The following is a 17,056-nucleotide window of genomic DNA, read 5'->3' on the forward strand; positions in this document are numbered from 1 at the left end:
AGGAAAAAGTTTCCATTTAAACTGTTCTTACATATCAACTGTGGAATAGAATTGATTCTTGTTTGACAGGCAACTTCTTGGTCTGGGTATTTCCCTATTCTTTAAGGAGTGTTTGTGTATTTTCCACATTTATATATTTTGGTCATACTAGAAGATCTATGTGCTAAGATCTAAAATTTGAGATAGCCTCTTGTGCTTTAATTCTCTCCTCTTAAAAATATCAGAACTAATACCACATATATAAAGTACATATTAATAGCCTGACAAATCTTGAATACTGTATGGGAAATAAATGAGGTGCTATTTCTGAAAACTTACATGTGCTTGAAATATTATTAAACAGAGTTAGGAATGAGCAGATACATAAACAAAGCTGTCTATAAGAACAGTTGGGATAGTGAGGTAAAGTTGCATTTACTGTTGCTTCACCTGTCTTAGATATAAAGATATATGAGGTCTTCAAAGGAAAATTAAACTAGAACAAATTATCTCATTAACAAAGCAGTCAATTCCCTTTATTTTTAAAATTTTATGTACATATATATGAATGATCTGTATAATGTACATTCAATATAGAAAGCTTTATATATTTGATAATGTATAGAACATTTCACAATTACACTAATCTCTTACTTAACATTTTGACATCCATTTTTAAATTTTTAGATGTTTTTGCACAAGCTCCTTTTCATTCAATTTGGTAAAGCCAGTTATACATACCAATGTATACTGTGAGCTCTCAGAAGGTTAATGATTGAGGACAGGATACCAGTGAATGGGTATAAGGACAAAAACTAACAGTGCTCAATGGGGGAAGGATAGCCACGCAGACTTGATGAAGGAGAGGGAAATCCCCTTTTTCGGGAACAAGTAACTCAGTCCAGTTTCTGAAAACTGCAGTTCAACCCCACAGTCACACTAATTCAAAAAAATATTATAAAAACTAGGAAGAAAGTTTGTCTTTTTGATTCACAGTCTTGTAAACAGATAAAAAGGAACAAAATGTGCTTACATACATCAAGAAAAAAAATTCTTGTGTACCCACTTAGGTTGATCCACAGAGTGCTTTCTCAATGTGACACAATTAGAATCACTGACTTTTTTCCTAAATAAAAATATATTTATAGAAAAAGGAGTAACACTGTCATGAAACCAGGAGAAAGGCAGTAAGAGTTTGCTTCAACATGTCAGCTGGAGGAATGTGGACGGGGCACTGGCCTTTCAGCATCTATTGTCTCTCATAAACTTTTCAAGTTTGATAGCCAAGGTCTCCTGCCTCATGGTCTACAGGAGGTGGCAGGTTAGACATGACTGATGAGGATGTACCTGCAGTAAGGTAGCCAGCAATGCCAGGTCCTGCAAGAGAGAATGAGAAACACACACTTTCTAGGAAGCAGTTGTGTGGAAACACTGGTTTTTACAAAACGTCAGAATGTGGTTAGGTGCTCCGTCATGAGAATATGATACCTTATTCGAATTATTTAAACCTTAATAAGTAGTTAGAATATATTTTCATGGTTTGCTTTTTACTATATGACAAAGTTCAAAATAATTTCAGAATTTATGCTGTACAGTAACATGAATATGGAAATATAAGAAAGCTCAAGCTTTCAAAAGATCCTAGGCACTGAAAGAGCTATGTACAAGCAGATGAAGAAAACACCACACTCGGCCCATCCACAAGTCATCTGTGATGAAATTCTTAACATAAACAACATTCAAGTTCATTTGGTGCAAAGATATGCTATTCTAACAAATAACACCAAATGAACAAGGTTGCTATGCCAATGTCTCTAAGAAAAGAAAAGCTCTGGACATCCATCTGTCATAGGTATAAACAACAATGCTATGGAAACAGGTAGCAAATTTCAATTCTTTGTCTTCCTTGACATTCTCCACAGCATGAAAATGCTGCACACTCTGGCATTTATCAAGATGTGTCCTATGAGCACATTCAAGGCCCTTTAGAGTTTAAACATTGCACAGAAACTTGATTATATCTCAGAAGCACTAAAAAAACTGATACAAGCACTTCCAAGAGACACTGTATTATAGCACAAAACTGCATACTGAGCAATACTTTTAGCTGACATGGAGGGAAACAAGGCAAACAACTAAGGAACATCAAAAGGTTAGGACTAGAAAGGCAGTGGGAGCAGCATGCATTTAGCAAAATATTTCTCTACCTGCTTCAGAGAGCTACACAGAAGTTAGCAAGCTGCCTGGCAGAGCGGATCTAAAGCCCGCTCCTGAGGTGAAGGGGGCTGCTGCCAGTTAGAAGGGAAGGAGAGACACCTGAGGGGAAAAAAGAAATATAAGCAGCAAGGGAGTTGTGAGGAAATGCAAACAGCAGAGCAGTCTGAGGAAGGCTTAGGTGTAACACGGACTGATGTAGGACAAAAGGCCACGATGCAACTCCTCGTGTTCTTCACCATACAAGCACTTGTCCTGTGTGTGTGGAATGGCTTGTTCAGACAGCATGCACATGGTTATATATGACTTTTCCTGTGGGAACTGTAACTGAAGCTGACCAGTACTCAGAGTCCTGTACAAAATACTCACAGAAAGATATCCCCTTTCTAGGGTGCTAGAGGGGGCTGCATATATCAAATCCTGTTTTCTGCCAATCAGGACACCAGGCTTTCCACAGACTGCTAGGGGCAAAGACTAGCAGGTCAAAGAACCCTCTAACGATGTTTCAGAGCCACAGCACCACAATGTTCATCACTTCCTATCAACCCATCATTTGATGAACTCTAGGTAGCAACACTATTACTACAGAACTACCAAGCAGATCTTACCAATGATGCAACTCTTAAAGAGTAAAACCTTAAAACACCCAGTACTGATATGGTTCCTGGGCAACTGTGATTGTGGGCTCAACTTGGTTCATATCAAAACAGTAGGTTACGAGACCAAATCATGGATGCTACGTAGAGAAAGCAGACTAATGCTGCACTTCTCAAACTTAGTGCTGAGGCACTCTGGGGCAATTTCACAGGAGCGCTGCTGGTATTTTAAATTTGAAACACGGTAACATGTTGTCTACCACACAGATCAGTACTTTCCAGCTGAATGAATATAAGTACTCTGTTAGTTTGATTATTAGGTATTTCTTTTGGCTGGGGATGGATGAAAAATATACCTAGACACTAAGGGCATCATGCATTGAAAAAAAAACCGGAACCTCTCGGCTATCCGAGCTGTGAGATGATGGACTTATAAGTCCTCGAATTTGCCTTCCTGGGAAAGGGAAATCAATTCCTGATATTCTGCAAATGAAGTGAGATGCTCGCCCCTTTCAGGTCCTGGCCTCTTTGAGGATGTGTCTGGTTCCCTGGGACCAAACGGTGCTCCCCATCAATAGGGTGGGGCAGAGTATGTGTGTCCTCTAGAGAAAGGTGGGAGACAGCAGGGGCTGTTAGAGCATATGGCAAAAGTGTGCACAGCCATCAGGTACAGATGAAGGAGAAAAGGTGAAACTCTTACAGCGAAGCCCACAAAACACAACTGGCTACCATAATGGAGTCTATGTACAAAGAAAATATCTTCTCCAATTCTTAGTTCCTAAAATTCACCTTGGCCTCTGCTCCTTTCCTGCTGTTCTTCCTTTTTCTACTGGTTTTCTGTGTGAGGTAATTCAAGGATTTTTTTTACCACTGTAGTTATTTTTATAAGCCTTGCACTCACTGGCACCAAGCTGTTTTGGAATGTAATAAATGGCTAAGTAATTGAGGGCTTTCAAATTTTTAACCCCAAATTTCCAGCATTTGACTGAACGACATTGGCTCAGTGGTCAAGGAGAAGAAAATCATAAATATATTTTTGGTCACTCTCATCTTACTTTGAACTAGTAATATACTTTATCTTATTCTATTTCTTAACTCGCCAAACTCACCCAGCGGTTAAGAGCACCTTAATTCATCTGCAAAGTGATTGTAGGGGCTGGGTACAATCTGTATCTTCTCAGCAACGAGAGCAGTGTGGGGTATATTTTAATTAAATCAAATTTCAATTCAATGCAATATAGAATATATCCCATGGAGTTCCACCTATTATAATTTTATCAGAAATAGAAGTATTTGCCCCTTTTAATAAACTCATGACATACACATTAATGAAAAAGCTCAAATACACACAAAACTTTTGGCAATGAGCACACATCAATTTAACTGGCAGTAAGTGCAAAAGCTTTAACTCCTAAAACCAATTTAGTCCTTTCAAACAGAAGAGACTACAACTGATGGAAAAATCTTCTCAACCAACTAACAATTTGACAAAAGAACATGGCAGAGCAATGATATATCAAGAATTTCGACACTTCAAGGAAAAACTCAGCTTACAACCAATCTAGACTGTCTTGTGTGAACATGCCCACTGGCTTCAGAAGGACATGTAACATCAGACCCCCTTCTAGATTGGGATTTTTCTCATCTCCCTTATAGCTGGGTTTTTGTACAGAACTTGCTGCCACTTGAGTAGTCCCAAAGAAGTGAAAAAACTTGCAAATATCAGTCTGTCTTTTCTCTTTTCCAACCACAGCTACTACTTCTCATACTTTACGTAGAAATAACCACCCGCGCAACAAGTAAAAGAAAAGGCAGAGACAACAAGTTTTATGCTCCCTGTCCTTTTTTTTTTCTATAGTTATTAGGGAATTTGGATGGGCATGAAGACCAAATGAAGTCCAGGTCTCTGAGCATAAACCCCTATTTCTTCTCTATTCTAAGCACAGCACACACCTTTTGGTCCACAGCTTGTCATTAAGTCAAGGAGACCTGTAGCTTATTTCATCAAGTCAAGTCAATGAAAACAAAAGAATTAGAAGAGTACAATCTACATACTACTATTCTTTAGGGCCAACTTTTAATTAAAAGTTTACTGTTAACTAAGAAAATAAGGCAGCTATTTCCAATCATATCATTCTCATAAATGAAGTAATTATGTATAACAACATGAAAATGTGGCTTACGAACTTTTACAAACAGTTCAAGGAAGTTTTTAGAATGCTTCTAAGTGCAGGTTCCTATTTGGAAGCTATAGTTTTATCTCAAATTTGTTTTTTAAGCCTTTTTTTTTTTAAAGCTTTAAGAGGCAAAGAAAGGAAAGAGATGTGGGCTGGGGGTGAGAGTGAGAGCTCCCACCATTCACTGGTTCACTCCCTAAGGCTTGGCCAGCCATGCTAAGCTGAAGTCAATCCAGTTGGGTGCCTACCATTCACGAGGGAGACCCAGAAAGATTTTCCACCTGCTGGTTCACTTTCCAAATGCCAGTAACAGTCAGGGCTGGTACATGCCACAGCCAGAAGCCAGGAACTCCATCTGGATCTCCCATGTGGGTGGCAGAAACCCCACTACTTGAGCCATCAATGCCCTCCCAGGGTCTGTGTTAGCAGGAAGCTGGCATCAGGAGCTAGAACAGGGAACTAAACCCAGAACTCTGATATGGAATCTGGGCATCTTAAAGCCAAGGACTAAATGCTTGCCCCTTTATACCAAATCTGAAATAGACACTGGTACAGAGTAATGACATATTCTAGGTATTTCTCTCCACAAAGCATGGAAAAACCTAGGAAACCTAGGATTCTCTGCTCTTCACATATACTCATGCTCACAAATTTAGGGCTTTGCTCCAAATAATACTAGAGGTGGATTAACATTAAAGTAGTCACAGTGAAGGATAAGACAGTAGTGTCACAGAAACATTTAAAATTAAAAGCAGGGGCAGGCCGGCGCCGTGGCTCAACAGGCTAATCCTCCGCCTTGCGGCGCCGGCACACCGGGTTCTAGTCCCGGTTGGGGCACCGATCCTGTCCCGGTTGCCCCTCTTCCAGGCCAGCTCTCTGCTGTGGCCAGGGAGTGCAGTGGAGGATGGCCCAAGTGCTTGGGCCCTGCACCCCATGGGAGACCAGAAGAAGCACCTGGCTCCTGCCACCGGAACAGCGCGGTGCGCCGGCCGCAGCGCGCTACCGCGGCGGCCATTGGAGGGTGAACCAACGGCAAAAGGAAGACCTTTCTCTCTGTCTCTCTCTCTCACTGTCCACTCTGCCTGTCAAAAATAAAAAAAAAAAAAAAAAAAAAAAAGCAGGGGCAGGCATTGGGGCACAATGGTTAAGTCACTGCTTGGGATGTCTGCACCCCATACTGGAATACCTGAGATTGAGTCTCACCTCTACTTATGATCCAGCTTTCTGCATCCTGGGAGGCAGCAGATAATGGCTCAAGCACTTGGGCCCCTGTCACCTACATGGGAAACCTGGATAGAGTTCCTGGATCCTGGCTTCAGTGTGATCAGCCTTGGCTGTGTGGGCATGTGAAGAGTTAACCAGCGGATAGATTTCTCTCTCTCTCTCTATCCTCCTCTCTCTTCTGCTCTTTCGAATAAATAAACAAGTTTAAAATTAAAGCGTTCAAAGTCCTATTTTAAATATTCAATATTCATGACTTCATAAATATCTATACTAGCAATCTGAATTATTAATTAACACTGGTACAATTTTTAACACTGGGTAGCAAATTTTTCACCCTAATTTTCCTACATTATTTCTGGTTTGAGTGCAAGGCTGACCTCTTTATATATAGTACTATGTCAAACAGACAGTTTCAAAAACCACTTCATATTCTTAAGGCTAATTTCAATTGCAAACTTTTACACCAAACACTGTATTTCACCTTTAGGAAAAGAATACCATGTCTTGCTGCCTTTTTTTTTTTTTTTTTAAAGAATTACTTAATTTATTTGAAAGGTAGAATTATAGAGAGGCAAAGGCAGAGAGAGAGACAGACAGACAGAGAAGTCTTCCATTCATTGGTTCACTCCCCAAATGGCTACAATGGATGGAGCTAAGTGTAGGGAACCAGACCGGAGGAACCGTGCCCCTAAGATGGCGCCGACTCCCTGCTTCCGGGTTCTTCCTCATCTCAGGGAGTTCCCGCTCTAGCTCGCTCCTTCCCGCCTTGCCACGAGATTGTCCTATCCCCGCGCTTCTAGCCTATCACCTGATTTGTGACGTGTATTGTGCATATAAACCCTTGCTACGCGGGTGTAAGGGAAGTTCCTGCCCAGAAGAGATCGAAGCTGGATCTCCTGCTTGCCGAGCAATAAAGGAACCCCGTGCAAAGTGTTCGGTCTCTGTCTCTTGCTGGACGAGGACGGCGCCGAGCAGCTGGTGGCCCGTACGGGGAACTTCCTCTACGTTGCCCGGTAAGTAGAAGGTAAGCGAGGTCAGTCTTACCGTCTGGGCCCCGCGAGTGAGGTATATCTCGTGGTTGGAGGGTGGACGCACCCTAAGATAGCGGACGTGTTTCCCCGCTTTAAACTGAAAGAATAGCAGACTTGTTCCCCCGCTTTAAACTGAAAATAAGATAGCGGACGTGTCTTCCCGCTTTAAACTGAAAATGGGAAATTCATCTAGCCATTCAATGTTGCTTAATCCGTTAAAAGCATTATTGCGTAGCAAAGGGATTAAGGTTTCTAAGACCACACTTGTCAGGTTCCTTGGAAGTGTTGATTTCTTTGCGCCGTGGCTCACCCACGAGGGCCAAATAACTCTTGAGTCTTGGGAGAAATTAGGAAAGGATCTCCGGCGCACAGTTAACGATCCCCAGGAACCCGATATCGACCCCGTTGTTCTCCCCTTATGGGAACTACTGCGGGCGTGCCTCCAAGAGGAGAGGTCGGTGGGAGCGGACCGCCCGACTCTTACGGCGGTTCGCGAGGCTCTCGAGGAAGTTCGTTCTCAGAGCTCGGACGGCGCCCGGGACCTCATACAATTTAAGGACACGGGATGCCAGACTTCCTCACTGGCCTCAGGCTCCGAATGTGGCTCCGCCTCCTCTGAGTCTGAGGGGGAAGGGGACGGCGATCCTAAATCCCCGCCTCCTACGTATGCGCAGCTGCGGCAAAAGTTAAAAGATGCCTGTTTACGCCCTCTAGTGCCTACGGCTCCTCCTATCGATGTCGTGCCCGCCCATCAGATTAAAGACGCAGCGCCTCCTACTGGCGGTCATGTAGGCGTGCCTCAGCCCCATCTAACACCCGTGCCGCCATGGCCATTAAACGTCCCAAATGTGCCACCTTTTTCAGGCAGACAGTTTCATCAACAAGCCTGGAAACAGTTGCGAACTGGCGCTCCCGCTGCCCCCGCTCAGGCTTACCCTGTTTTGGCTTTGGGCACGCGAGAGGCCCGGCACGAACCATTGGACATGACAGTATTAAAACAACTTAAGGCTGCGGTCCATGACTATGGACCCACAGCCCCATTCACATTGTCACTCCTTGAATCAGTCGGCCAGTCCATTTTAACACCTAGCGACTGGACCCAATTGGCTCGGGCCTGTTTAAGTCCAGGCGGCTTTCTTTTGTGGCAATCTATGAATACAGAGTGCTGTCATGACCAGGCAGATGAAAATGCTGAGGACGGCCACCCTACGTGGAATGCTGATATGCTTTTAGGGCGTGGACCTTATCAGGCTGACCAGACCCAATTCCCTAGACAAGTATACAGGCAAATTTCCAACTGTGCCCAACGTGCGTGGAGGCAGGCGTCCAATCCAAGTGACTCAGCTAGCCACCTCACCAAGATCGTTCAGGGCACGGCCGAACCCTTCGCTGATTTTGTCGCTCGCATACTTGAGGCTGCGTCGCGTATTTTCCCTTCCGAGGTTGACGTTCAGCCACTGGTCAAACAAATTATTTTTGAGCAGGCTAATAAAGAGTGCAAAAACATTCTTCGACAATATAGACATAAATCTCTGGACTCCTGGTTAAAATACTGCAGAGATACCGGTGGGCCACTTACTAATGCGGGCCTAGCTGCGATGCTGGCAAAAGTCAAAGAAAACAGTCCAAAATCTAAATCGACCCGACCCCCCATATCTTCAGGACTTTGCTTCCAATGTCATCAACCGGGTCACAGAAAACGCGATTGCCCCAATCTCAGCCATGGGTATTCCACGGCACAGCCTTCAGGCATAGAGCCTTGTCGCCGTTGCCGCAAGGGCCCTCATAGGGCAGAGGTATGCCGTTCTGCTTTCGATATCGATGGCAACCCACTTACAGGTAGCGCCCAGGGGCCAAAAAACGGCCAGAGGGGGCTCCCCAACCCAGCGAGGAGCCCCCAAAATCAAATCTACTCTCAGGTTCCACCTCCCGTGTCTGCGCTACACCCAGTGCACCCTCAGCCCGTGCCACTCACGGGTCCGCAGGCCTGGACCTCCGCGCCACCTCCCCTCTCCTCTTAACTCCGGAGATGGGGGTACAATTAGTGGAGAGCGACTGCTCCGGTCCTCTGCCCCCGGATTCGGTTGGATTAGTGTTGGGTCGGTCCTCCGCCGCCCTCCGAGGGCTAGCTGTGATCCCCGGGGTAGTTGACTCTGATTTCACTGGTAAAGTAAAGATCATGGTTCAGGCCCCTCAGGGACCTTTAGTAATCAATCCTGGAGACCGTATCGCACAAATGTTATTACTGCCCAGTCTTCACTCTTTAATCCCAGCTAAAAACCACGTTCGCGGCGCTGGTAACTTTGGGTCCTCTGGCATTAATTTTACCGGCTTACATATGCTTTTAAATGAACGTCCCACTTTAGTGTTGCAGATTAATGGCAAGGACATTAAGGGACTTTTAGACACAGGAGCCGACAAATCCATTATAGCAACAAAGGACTGGCCTAGTACATGGCCTACAAATGTGGCGGAACAAACCTTGCAAGGACTTGGTTTTGCTCATTTCCCAAAAATCAGTGCAGCCTTGTTGTCATGGCAGGATAGCGAGGGTCATAGAGGACAGTTTTCTCCATTCATTTTACCTCTACCCATTTCCCTTTGGGGGAGAGACGTCCTGGCCGAAATGGATGTTGCTTTGGTCACCACTTCCCCTGCAGTACGATCTATGCTACAAAATATGGGTTACGTCCCAGGCAAGGGACTCGGTGTCCAGCTCCAGGGCCACCCTTCCCCCATTGAACCAAAACAAAGACCAAGTAAAGTTGGCCTGGGTTTTTCCTAGGGGTCACTGTTTCGCCTCCTAAACCAGTGGAGCCTTTACCCATCTCGTGGCTAACGGACGTACCCGTCTGGGTTCCACAGTGGCCCCTATCTCAGGAGAAACTGGAGGCAGTCAACACTCTGGTCTTGGAGCAGGTCAACGCTGGTCATTTGATCCCATCCACCTCTCCATGGAATACGCCTATTTTTGCCATCCGCAAAAAATTAGGTCAATGGAGACTCTTACATGATCTTAGGGCAGTCAACGCACAGATGCAGCCTATGGGCCCTGTGCAACGTGGTCTTCCTCTGCTTTCGGCACTTCCCAACCAATGGCCTGTTATTGTAATAGATCTTAAGGATTGTTTCTTTTCCATTCCATTGGACAAAAAGGATACCCCACGTTTTGCTTTTACTGTCCCCACCCAGAACCAGGAACAACCGGACAAGCGTTGGGAGTGGACAGTCTTGCCTCAGGGTATGACTAATAGCCCCACCATGTGTCAAGTCTATGTAGCCCAAGTACTAAAACCTCTTAGAGACCGATATTCCGACTGCAGGTGCCTACATTATATGGACGACCTACTGTGTGCAGCCCCCACAGCAGAGAGGCTCCTGGCCTTATACAGTACACTCCAACAAGTGCTGGAAGGGGCAGGGCTGCATATTGCACCTAATAAGGTGCAATTGTCGTCTGTAGTTTCTTATCTTGGGGCTATAGTCGCCCCTACTCAAATTAGACCTCAAAAAATTCAAATAAAAATCAATGCTATCTCCACTCTAAATGACTTACAAAAACTTTTAGGGGATATCAATTGGATTAGGCCCTACCTTAACATTCCTAATGCTGCATTGCAGCCCCTCTTTAATATACTTAAAGGAGACCCGGATCTTGCTTCCCCCCGAACCTTCACCTCTGAGGCCAAACAAGCACTGTCAATTGTCAACGATGCCCTTAGTAAAGCTGCCCTAAAACGTTGGGACCCTGCGGGAGACCTTACTCCTTGGGTCCTCGACACCCTTAAACAGCCCACCGCGGTCCTATGGCAGGATGGGCCTCTCCTCTGGATCCATCCCTCAATGTCATCTACTAGATCTATTAGTTACTATCCCGTGGCAGTGGCGGAGATAACTCTCCTAGCCATTCAGAGGGCTATCCAACATTTTGGACGCGAACCATCCACCATTGTTGTCCCCTATTCCATGGAACAGGTACGTGTGCTAATCGCTTGTACTGATGCTTGGGCGGTTTTAGTCTGCTCCACTTCCGCAACTATTACAAACAGAACACCCTCTGATCCTTTGCTAACCTTTGTTCAGTCTCACCCAGTTATTTTTCCAAAGTCCACATCCCAAAAGCCCTTACAGGGAGCCCCAGTAGTGTATACCGACGGTTCTAAAACAGGAGTCGGTGCATATGTTGTTTCAGGATCTGTGCCAAAAACATTCCAATTCGCTACTAACTCCCCCCAGGTAACTGAACTTCTTATAGTTAACCAAGTCTTCTCTGATTTCCCCGGACCTGTCAATATTGTGTCTGATTCACGCTATGTGGTTAATTCTGTGTCTATCCTTGAGGCCGCAGGACTAGTCAATTCTTCATCCTCCGTAGCGACAGTTTTCCTCACCCTGCAAAAATCTATTTGGAATCGGTCTGCTCCTTTCTTTATTACTCATATTAGAGCTCATTCTTCCTTACCTGGACCCATGACCACAGGCAATGCTATAGCTGATCAAGCCACACGCCCCATTTGGATACTCCAATTTTCTTCCCCAGAAGAGCAGGCTATCCAGTTTCATTCAGAGTTCCATGTAAACGCAAAAACCCTTGCCGCCAAATTCGGTCTTTCTCGTGCTGCCGCTCGCGATATTGTTCGCCATTGTGCCGCATGCCCTACTTTAACCCCTGTGCCTTCGGTGGGGGTTAATCCCCGAGGATTACTACCAGGACATATCTGGCAGATGGATGTCACCCACATATCCGAGTTTGGGACCTTAAAGTATGTTCATGTGTCAGTTGACACCTGTTCCCAAGTAATTTTTGCTTCTCTGGAGACGGGTGAGCGTACCACCCATGTCATTAATCACTGCCTTGCTGCATGGGCAGCCTGGGGCAAACCAAAAACTTTAAAAACAGATAATGGTCCTGCATACACAAGTAAATCATTCCAAGATTTCTGCACCCGTATGCAGGTACAACATAAAACTGGAATCCCTTATAACCCTCAGGGACAGGCCATAATTGAAAGGGCTCATCGAACCCTCAAGGCTTTTCTCTTAAAACAAAAGGAGGGAATTGCCACGGGCAAAACCCCTCGAATGCGCCTCTCCCTTGCACTGTTTACTATAAACTTTTTGAATTTGACAGATCATTCTATGTCCCCCGCTGAGAGACACATGTTAAAGGAGCCATCTTCACGAGGCTATGTCCGTTGGAAAGATGTCCTCACGGGAAAGTGGTACGGCCCGGATCCGGTATTATGCTGGAACCGAGGCGCGGTCTGTGTCTTCCCACAGGAATCTGGAAGAGAACCTCTCTGGATACCGGAAAGATTGGTCAGAAAAACAGCCCCGCCGCCACAAGATACACCTCTATCACCTACGGACGACATCTCCCCCGAGATAACCGAGATTACCACGCTCTCACAGGACGACAAATTGCAACAAAACAACGAGACGTGAGATGCACCCCTTCCGCTTCTTCATACTGGCAGCGGCTTTGCTCCCTGGCTCTTATGCGGGCTTTAACTCCAACCCCACTGCTTTACTGCAGAACGTAGGCAACCCTTGCGACTGCAAGGGGGGGACCAGCAACACCGTACTGCAGCGTACTCACATCGCCACAGCTGATTGTGGGGACAAAACTGCATATCTGCCCCTCCAGGGGATCCCCGGCCTACCACGCGGCTACATATGTGTGCCCAAACCCCGCGTTTCTGATCCCCATAGCAAAAACCACTCCTGTCCTTGCTTGACCTTTCAAGAATCCATGCACAGCTCTTGCGATTCCTCATACTTCCAATGCACTTCTGGCGGTCAGTCGTACTATGCCACCCAGTTACAAAGTACTCGCAGGTCCTCTAGTCCTGACCATTTGCCACAGGTAGTCCATTCATCCCCCTACCTCTCAGCCCCCTGTGTTGGTACGCCTGGACAGTGGGCGTGCTGGCGCACTACGGCACCCGTGCATATCTCTGATGGCGGAGGCCCACAGGACCAGCTCCGCCACCAACAGCTAACAAAGCGATTAAAACCCTCGTCCCCCCATCCCTACTCACGCCTCACATATGGACAATGCCTCCATCAGGCACACACCTTCCTCGAGTTGTCTTGTTCCCCCTCTCATTCATTGGGCTGTATCACCCATCCCTGACGGGGAGCGAAAACTGGGTATGCGAGACCAAAGGTACTGCAGCAGGAGTCCACCCGGGGGTTCCGGGGGTCCTGGGAGAGCATATGCATATGCATGCAGGTTCAATTCCCAGCCTGCCCCAGCAAAAGGGAATAAAAACTGATCCCTAACGGAGACATCAGGGGTTGTGGCCAGGCCCTTGAAGTTCCGTAACTAACGGATCACAAGCACGCTGGGTATGCACCTCTACTCTCTGCCTAGTAAATATTCTCCCGGCCCTCATGAGCCAGGGCCGTCGGGGATGTGATTTGTGCAAAAACAAAAGGAGGGAGATGTAGGGAACCAGACCGGAGGAACCGTGCCCCTAAGATGGCGCCGACTCCCTGCTTCCGGGTTCTTCCTCATCTCAGGGAGTTCCCGCTCTAGCTCGCTCCTTCCCGCCTTGCCACGAGATTGTCCTATCCCCGCGCTTCTAGCCTATCACCTGATTTGTGACGTGTATTGTGCATATAAACCCTTGCTACGCGGGTGTAAGGGAAGTTCCTGCCCAGAAGAGATCGAAGCTGGATCTCCTGCTTGCCGAGCAATAAAGGAACCCCGTGCAAAGTGTTCGGTCTCTGTCTCTTGCTGGACGAGGACGGCGCCGAGCAGCTAAGTGGATCCAAAGCCAGGAGCCAGGAGCTTCTTCAGGGTTTCCCATGCAGGTGCAGGGGCCGAAGGACTTGGGCCATCTTCCACTGCTTTCCCAGGCCACAGCAGAGAGCTGGATTGGAAGTGGAGCAGCCAGGATACGAACCGGCACATATATGGGATGCCAGCACTACAGGCAGCAGCTTTACCCATTATACCACAGGACCGGCCCCTGGGTGACTTACTTCTTAAGCAAAAGCCAGTATGAAAATGACTACTCTAAGGGCCGGTGCTGTGGCACAGTGGGTTAAAGCCCTGGCCTGAAATGCTGGCATCCCATATGGACGCCGATTCTGCTGCTCTGGTCCAGCTCTTTGCTATGGCCTGAGAAAGCAGTATAAGATGGCCCAAGTTTTGGGTGGGCCCTTGCACCCACATTGGAGACCCAGAAGAAGCTCCTGGCTCCTGGCTTCAGATCGGCTCAGCCCTGGCCAATATAGTTCATTGGGGAGTGATCCAGTGGATGGAAAAACTCTCTCTCTGTCTCTACTTCTCTCTATAACTCTTTCAAATAAATAAAATAAATCTTAAAAAGAAAAAAGACTATAAAATTATCATGCGGTTGGTATGTCAAGTGGACAAATGCTGTGTCAAATGTTTTATCTTTTGATCCTAAGTACTAAAATTTTATTTATGATACTCACATTATTTCTTCCCCATGGGAGAATGAACCTATATATGTAGCAAAACTACAGACTAATTGATAGAAACTTAGAAGAAAATATTCTACATATGATTATATAGATATATATTTAGAACTTCAATCTGTTATGTTGACAGAGACAGAATGATGCAGTACACAGATGTTTCTGAGCAGGTATTTCTCGATTGCGTTTACATGTTTAAGACAACACAGACATCCTCTAAATACAACCTATGACACCAATGATTAACTGCATCAAAACTGAGCAAAGTATTTAGTACACATTCAACCTAATAGTTCACACGCTGCCAAAGGCTAGGAACAGAGGTCTACCACATTCTCACAGCACCTTCAAGAAAGGTTGGTTTATAGCCTTTTTGTAGGCTTATAACCTACAAAAACATTCTGAACACTTTCAGTCTATTCAGACTGAAGCTCCAAGTGGCTTTTACCAGGTATCTCAGGATAACCGATTAGGCATGGCTTACCAGTGAGGTATCCTGCTGTTTGTGACTCAGAAATGAACAAATCATGTCTTTGATCTTTGAAGGCACTCCAGACTGAAGAACGAGACAGGATTTCATTCACCTATGGAAGTAAAGCAAGCCCTGTAAGTATAAATTAAGGACTGGATATTGGAAAACTGAATTAGAGAACAGCTGACATCCAAAACACTAAGAAAAGCCAGTGAGGAAAGACCTGAAGACAGAGCAAGAATGAGCATCATCAAATACTATATTCTAGGCACTATGCCAGGAACGTCTCATTGAACCAGATCCAAGGAAATTCTCAAGTCAGTCATCCCTCTAAAAGCTGGACTCTATCTTTAAACCTACAATTTATGGATCTGTAGGTATTTTAAGCAGCAAGATTCCTAAAGAGTTTTCCTGTGACAGCAACAGATGGCTGATGATGCTGAGAAGGCAAATGACCTATTCTGAGGAAGGAGTTTAGGAAAAAGATGCTGTAAAACTTGGAGACACAGCTTAAAGCAGTTTTTCAAGTTATATACGTTGAAGAGGGTTTCTGAACACCATGCACACTTGAGAAAATAAAACAGGTTACTAGAGAAAGTATCAAAATAGTACATGTAAAATAGATACATATATGTATAATTAATATGCATATGGATGCATACTGGACAAAGGTGAATGACACGGTTCTTTCCCTAGAACACAGATAGAAATACCTACTTAAGAGAATAAGTTGTGCCTATCAGTGTTCACATCAAATATTTATTGAGCACCTCTTATGTGTGAGGCACAGTGGACACACGGTTAAACAGTTTATATCTCTGAAGTCAGACTGACAGTTCAGTCTAGTGGGGGAAATAGTTTCAGATAATTCAGTGAGAATCATTAAAGGAGAGATGTTCATGAGGACTATATGAGTACAAAGGAACGCACACCTGTCCAAACCTTAGAAAGAAGCAACAGTGAAAGCTATTATTTGTGAAGAGGGTAGGGGAATTTCTGTTTTGGAAACTATTCTCTTTCCTCCCTTCCTTGGGAATGGAAATAAGTGTCAGGGTTATTTTATTATTTTTACCACCAGGAATCTTGAGGCAGGTAAAGGGATGGACACTGGTCTACAATGGTAGGCTGGATTGACTCTGTTAGGTGTTCAATACTCACAAGAAAAACTTGAAAAATGAATGAAGAACTGATACATACCACAACAAGGATAAACTGAAAACTAAATGCTAAATGACATATGTCAGACAAGAAATGTCACACAATGATTTCATTTACATGAAATATCCAGAGTAAGTAAGTCCATAGTCAGAAAACGGATTGGTAGTTGTCAGGGGTTGAGAAGAAGAGTAATGAAGAACTGGTTAAATGGTATAAGAATGATCAAAACAGTTTGGAACTAGATAAGGACACTGTTTTGTTTTTTAAGCTTATTTATTTTTATTTAATTGAAGACATACACAGAAAGAGAATCTCCAACTTCTGGTTCACCCTCAAAAGCCCCCAACTACTAGTAAATAGTTACACAGTAATACTGAATGAGGAACTCCTCAGAAGCAGTATTACACCATAAACTACTGCAGGGAGGGAACAGTACTTGACCTAGTGGTTAAGATGCTGGCTATGATGCCTGCATCCGCTTATCAGAATATCTGGGTTCTATACCTCACACTAGTCCTGACTTCATCTTCATACCAATACAGACCATGAGAGCAGCATATGATGGTGACCTACAAGACCTGGATTGAGTTCCGGACTCTCGGCTTTGGTCTAGCTCAAATCTGGCTGTTGTGGGCATTTGAGGAATGAGTCAACAGTTAGGAGCCTTATCTTTCTGTCTCTCAAATAAATAAGTAAAACTTAAAAATAAAAATGAACAAGCTAATAGCATATGCATGCAGCTGAAAACCTTAA

The 17,056-nt window shown here is 44.9% G+C and overlaps 1 protein-coding gene across 4 annotated transcripts in view; it reads right to left on the reverse strand.

Annotated features, from left to right (window-relative positions):
• Positions 1-482: 482 nt before the first annotated feature.
• The window catches only part of DNAJC13 (DnaJ heat shock protein family (Hsp40) member C13), a 145,140-nt gene continuing 128,566 nt past the window's right edge, over positions 483-17,056 (reverse strand). For all 4 annotated transcript variants that reach the window (XM_062214722.1, XM_062214706.1, XM_062214713.1 and 1 more), the window contains exons 55-56: positions 15,158-15,257; positions 483-1,356 (exon numbers count right to left, since the gene is read on the reverse strand). In XM_062214722.1, coding sequence (XP_062070706.1) covers positions 1,250-1,356; positions 15,158-15,257 — 207 coding nt within the window. In that variant the 3' untranslated portion in view covers positions 483-1,249. The remainder of the gene's footprint in view (positions 1,357-15,157; positions 15,258-17,056) is intronic.

Source organism: Lepus europaeus, chromosome 2 (genome assembly GCF_033115175.1).
Source record: "Lepus europaeus isolate LE1 chromosome 2, mLepTim1.pri, whole genome shotgun sequence".
NCBI lineage: Eukaryota > Metazoa > Chordata > Mammalia > Lagomorpha > Leporidae > Lepus > Lepus europaeus.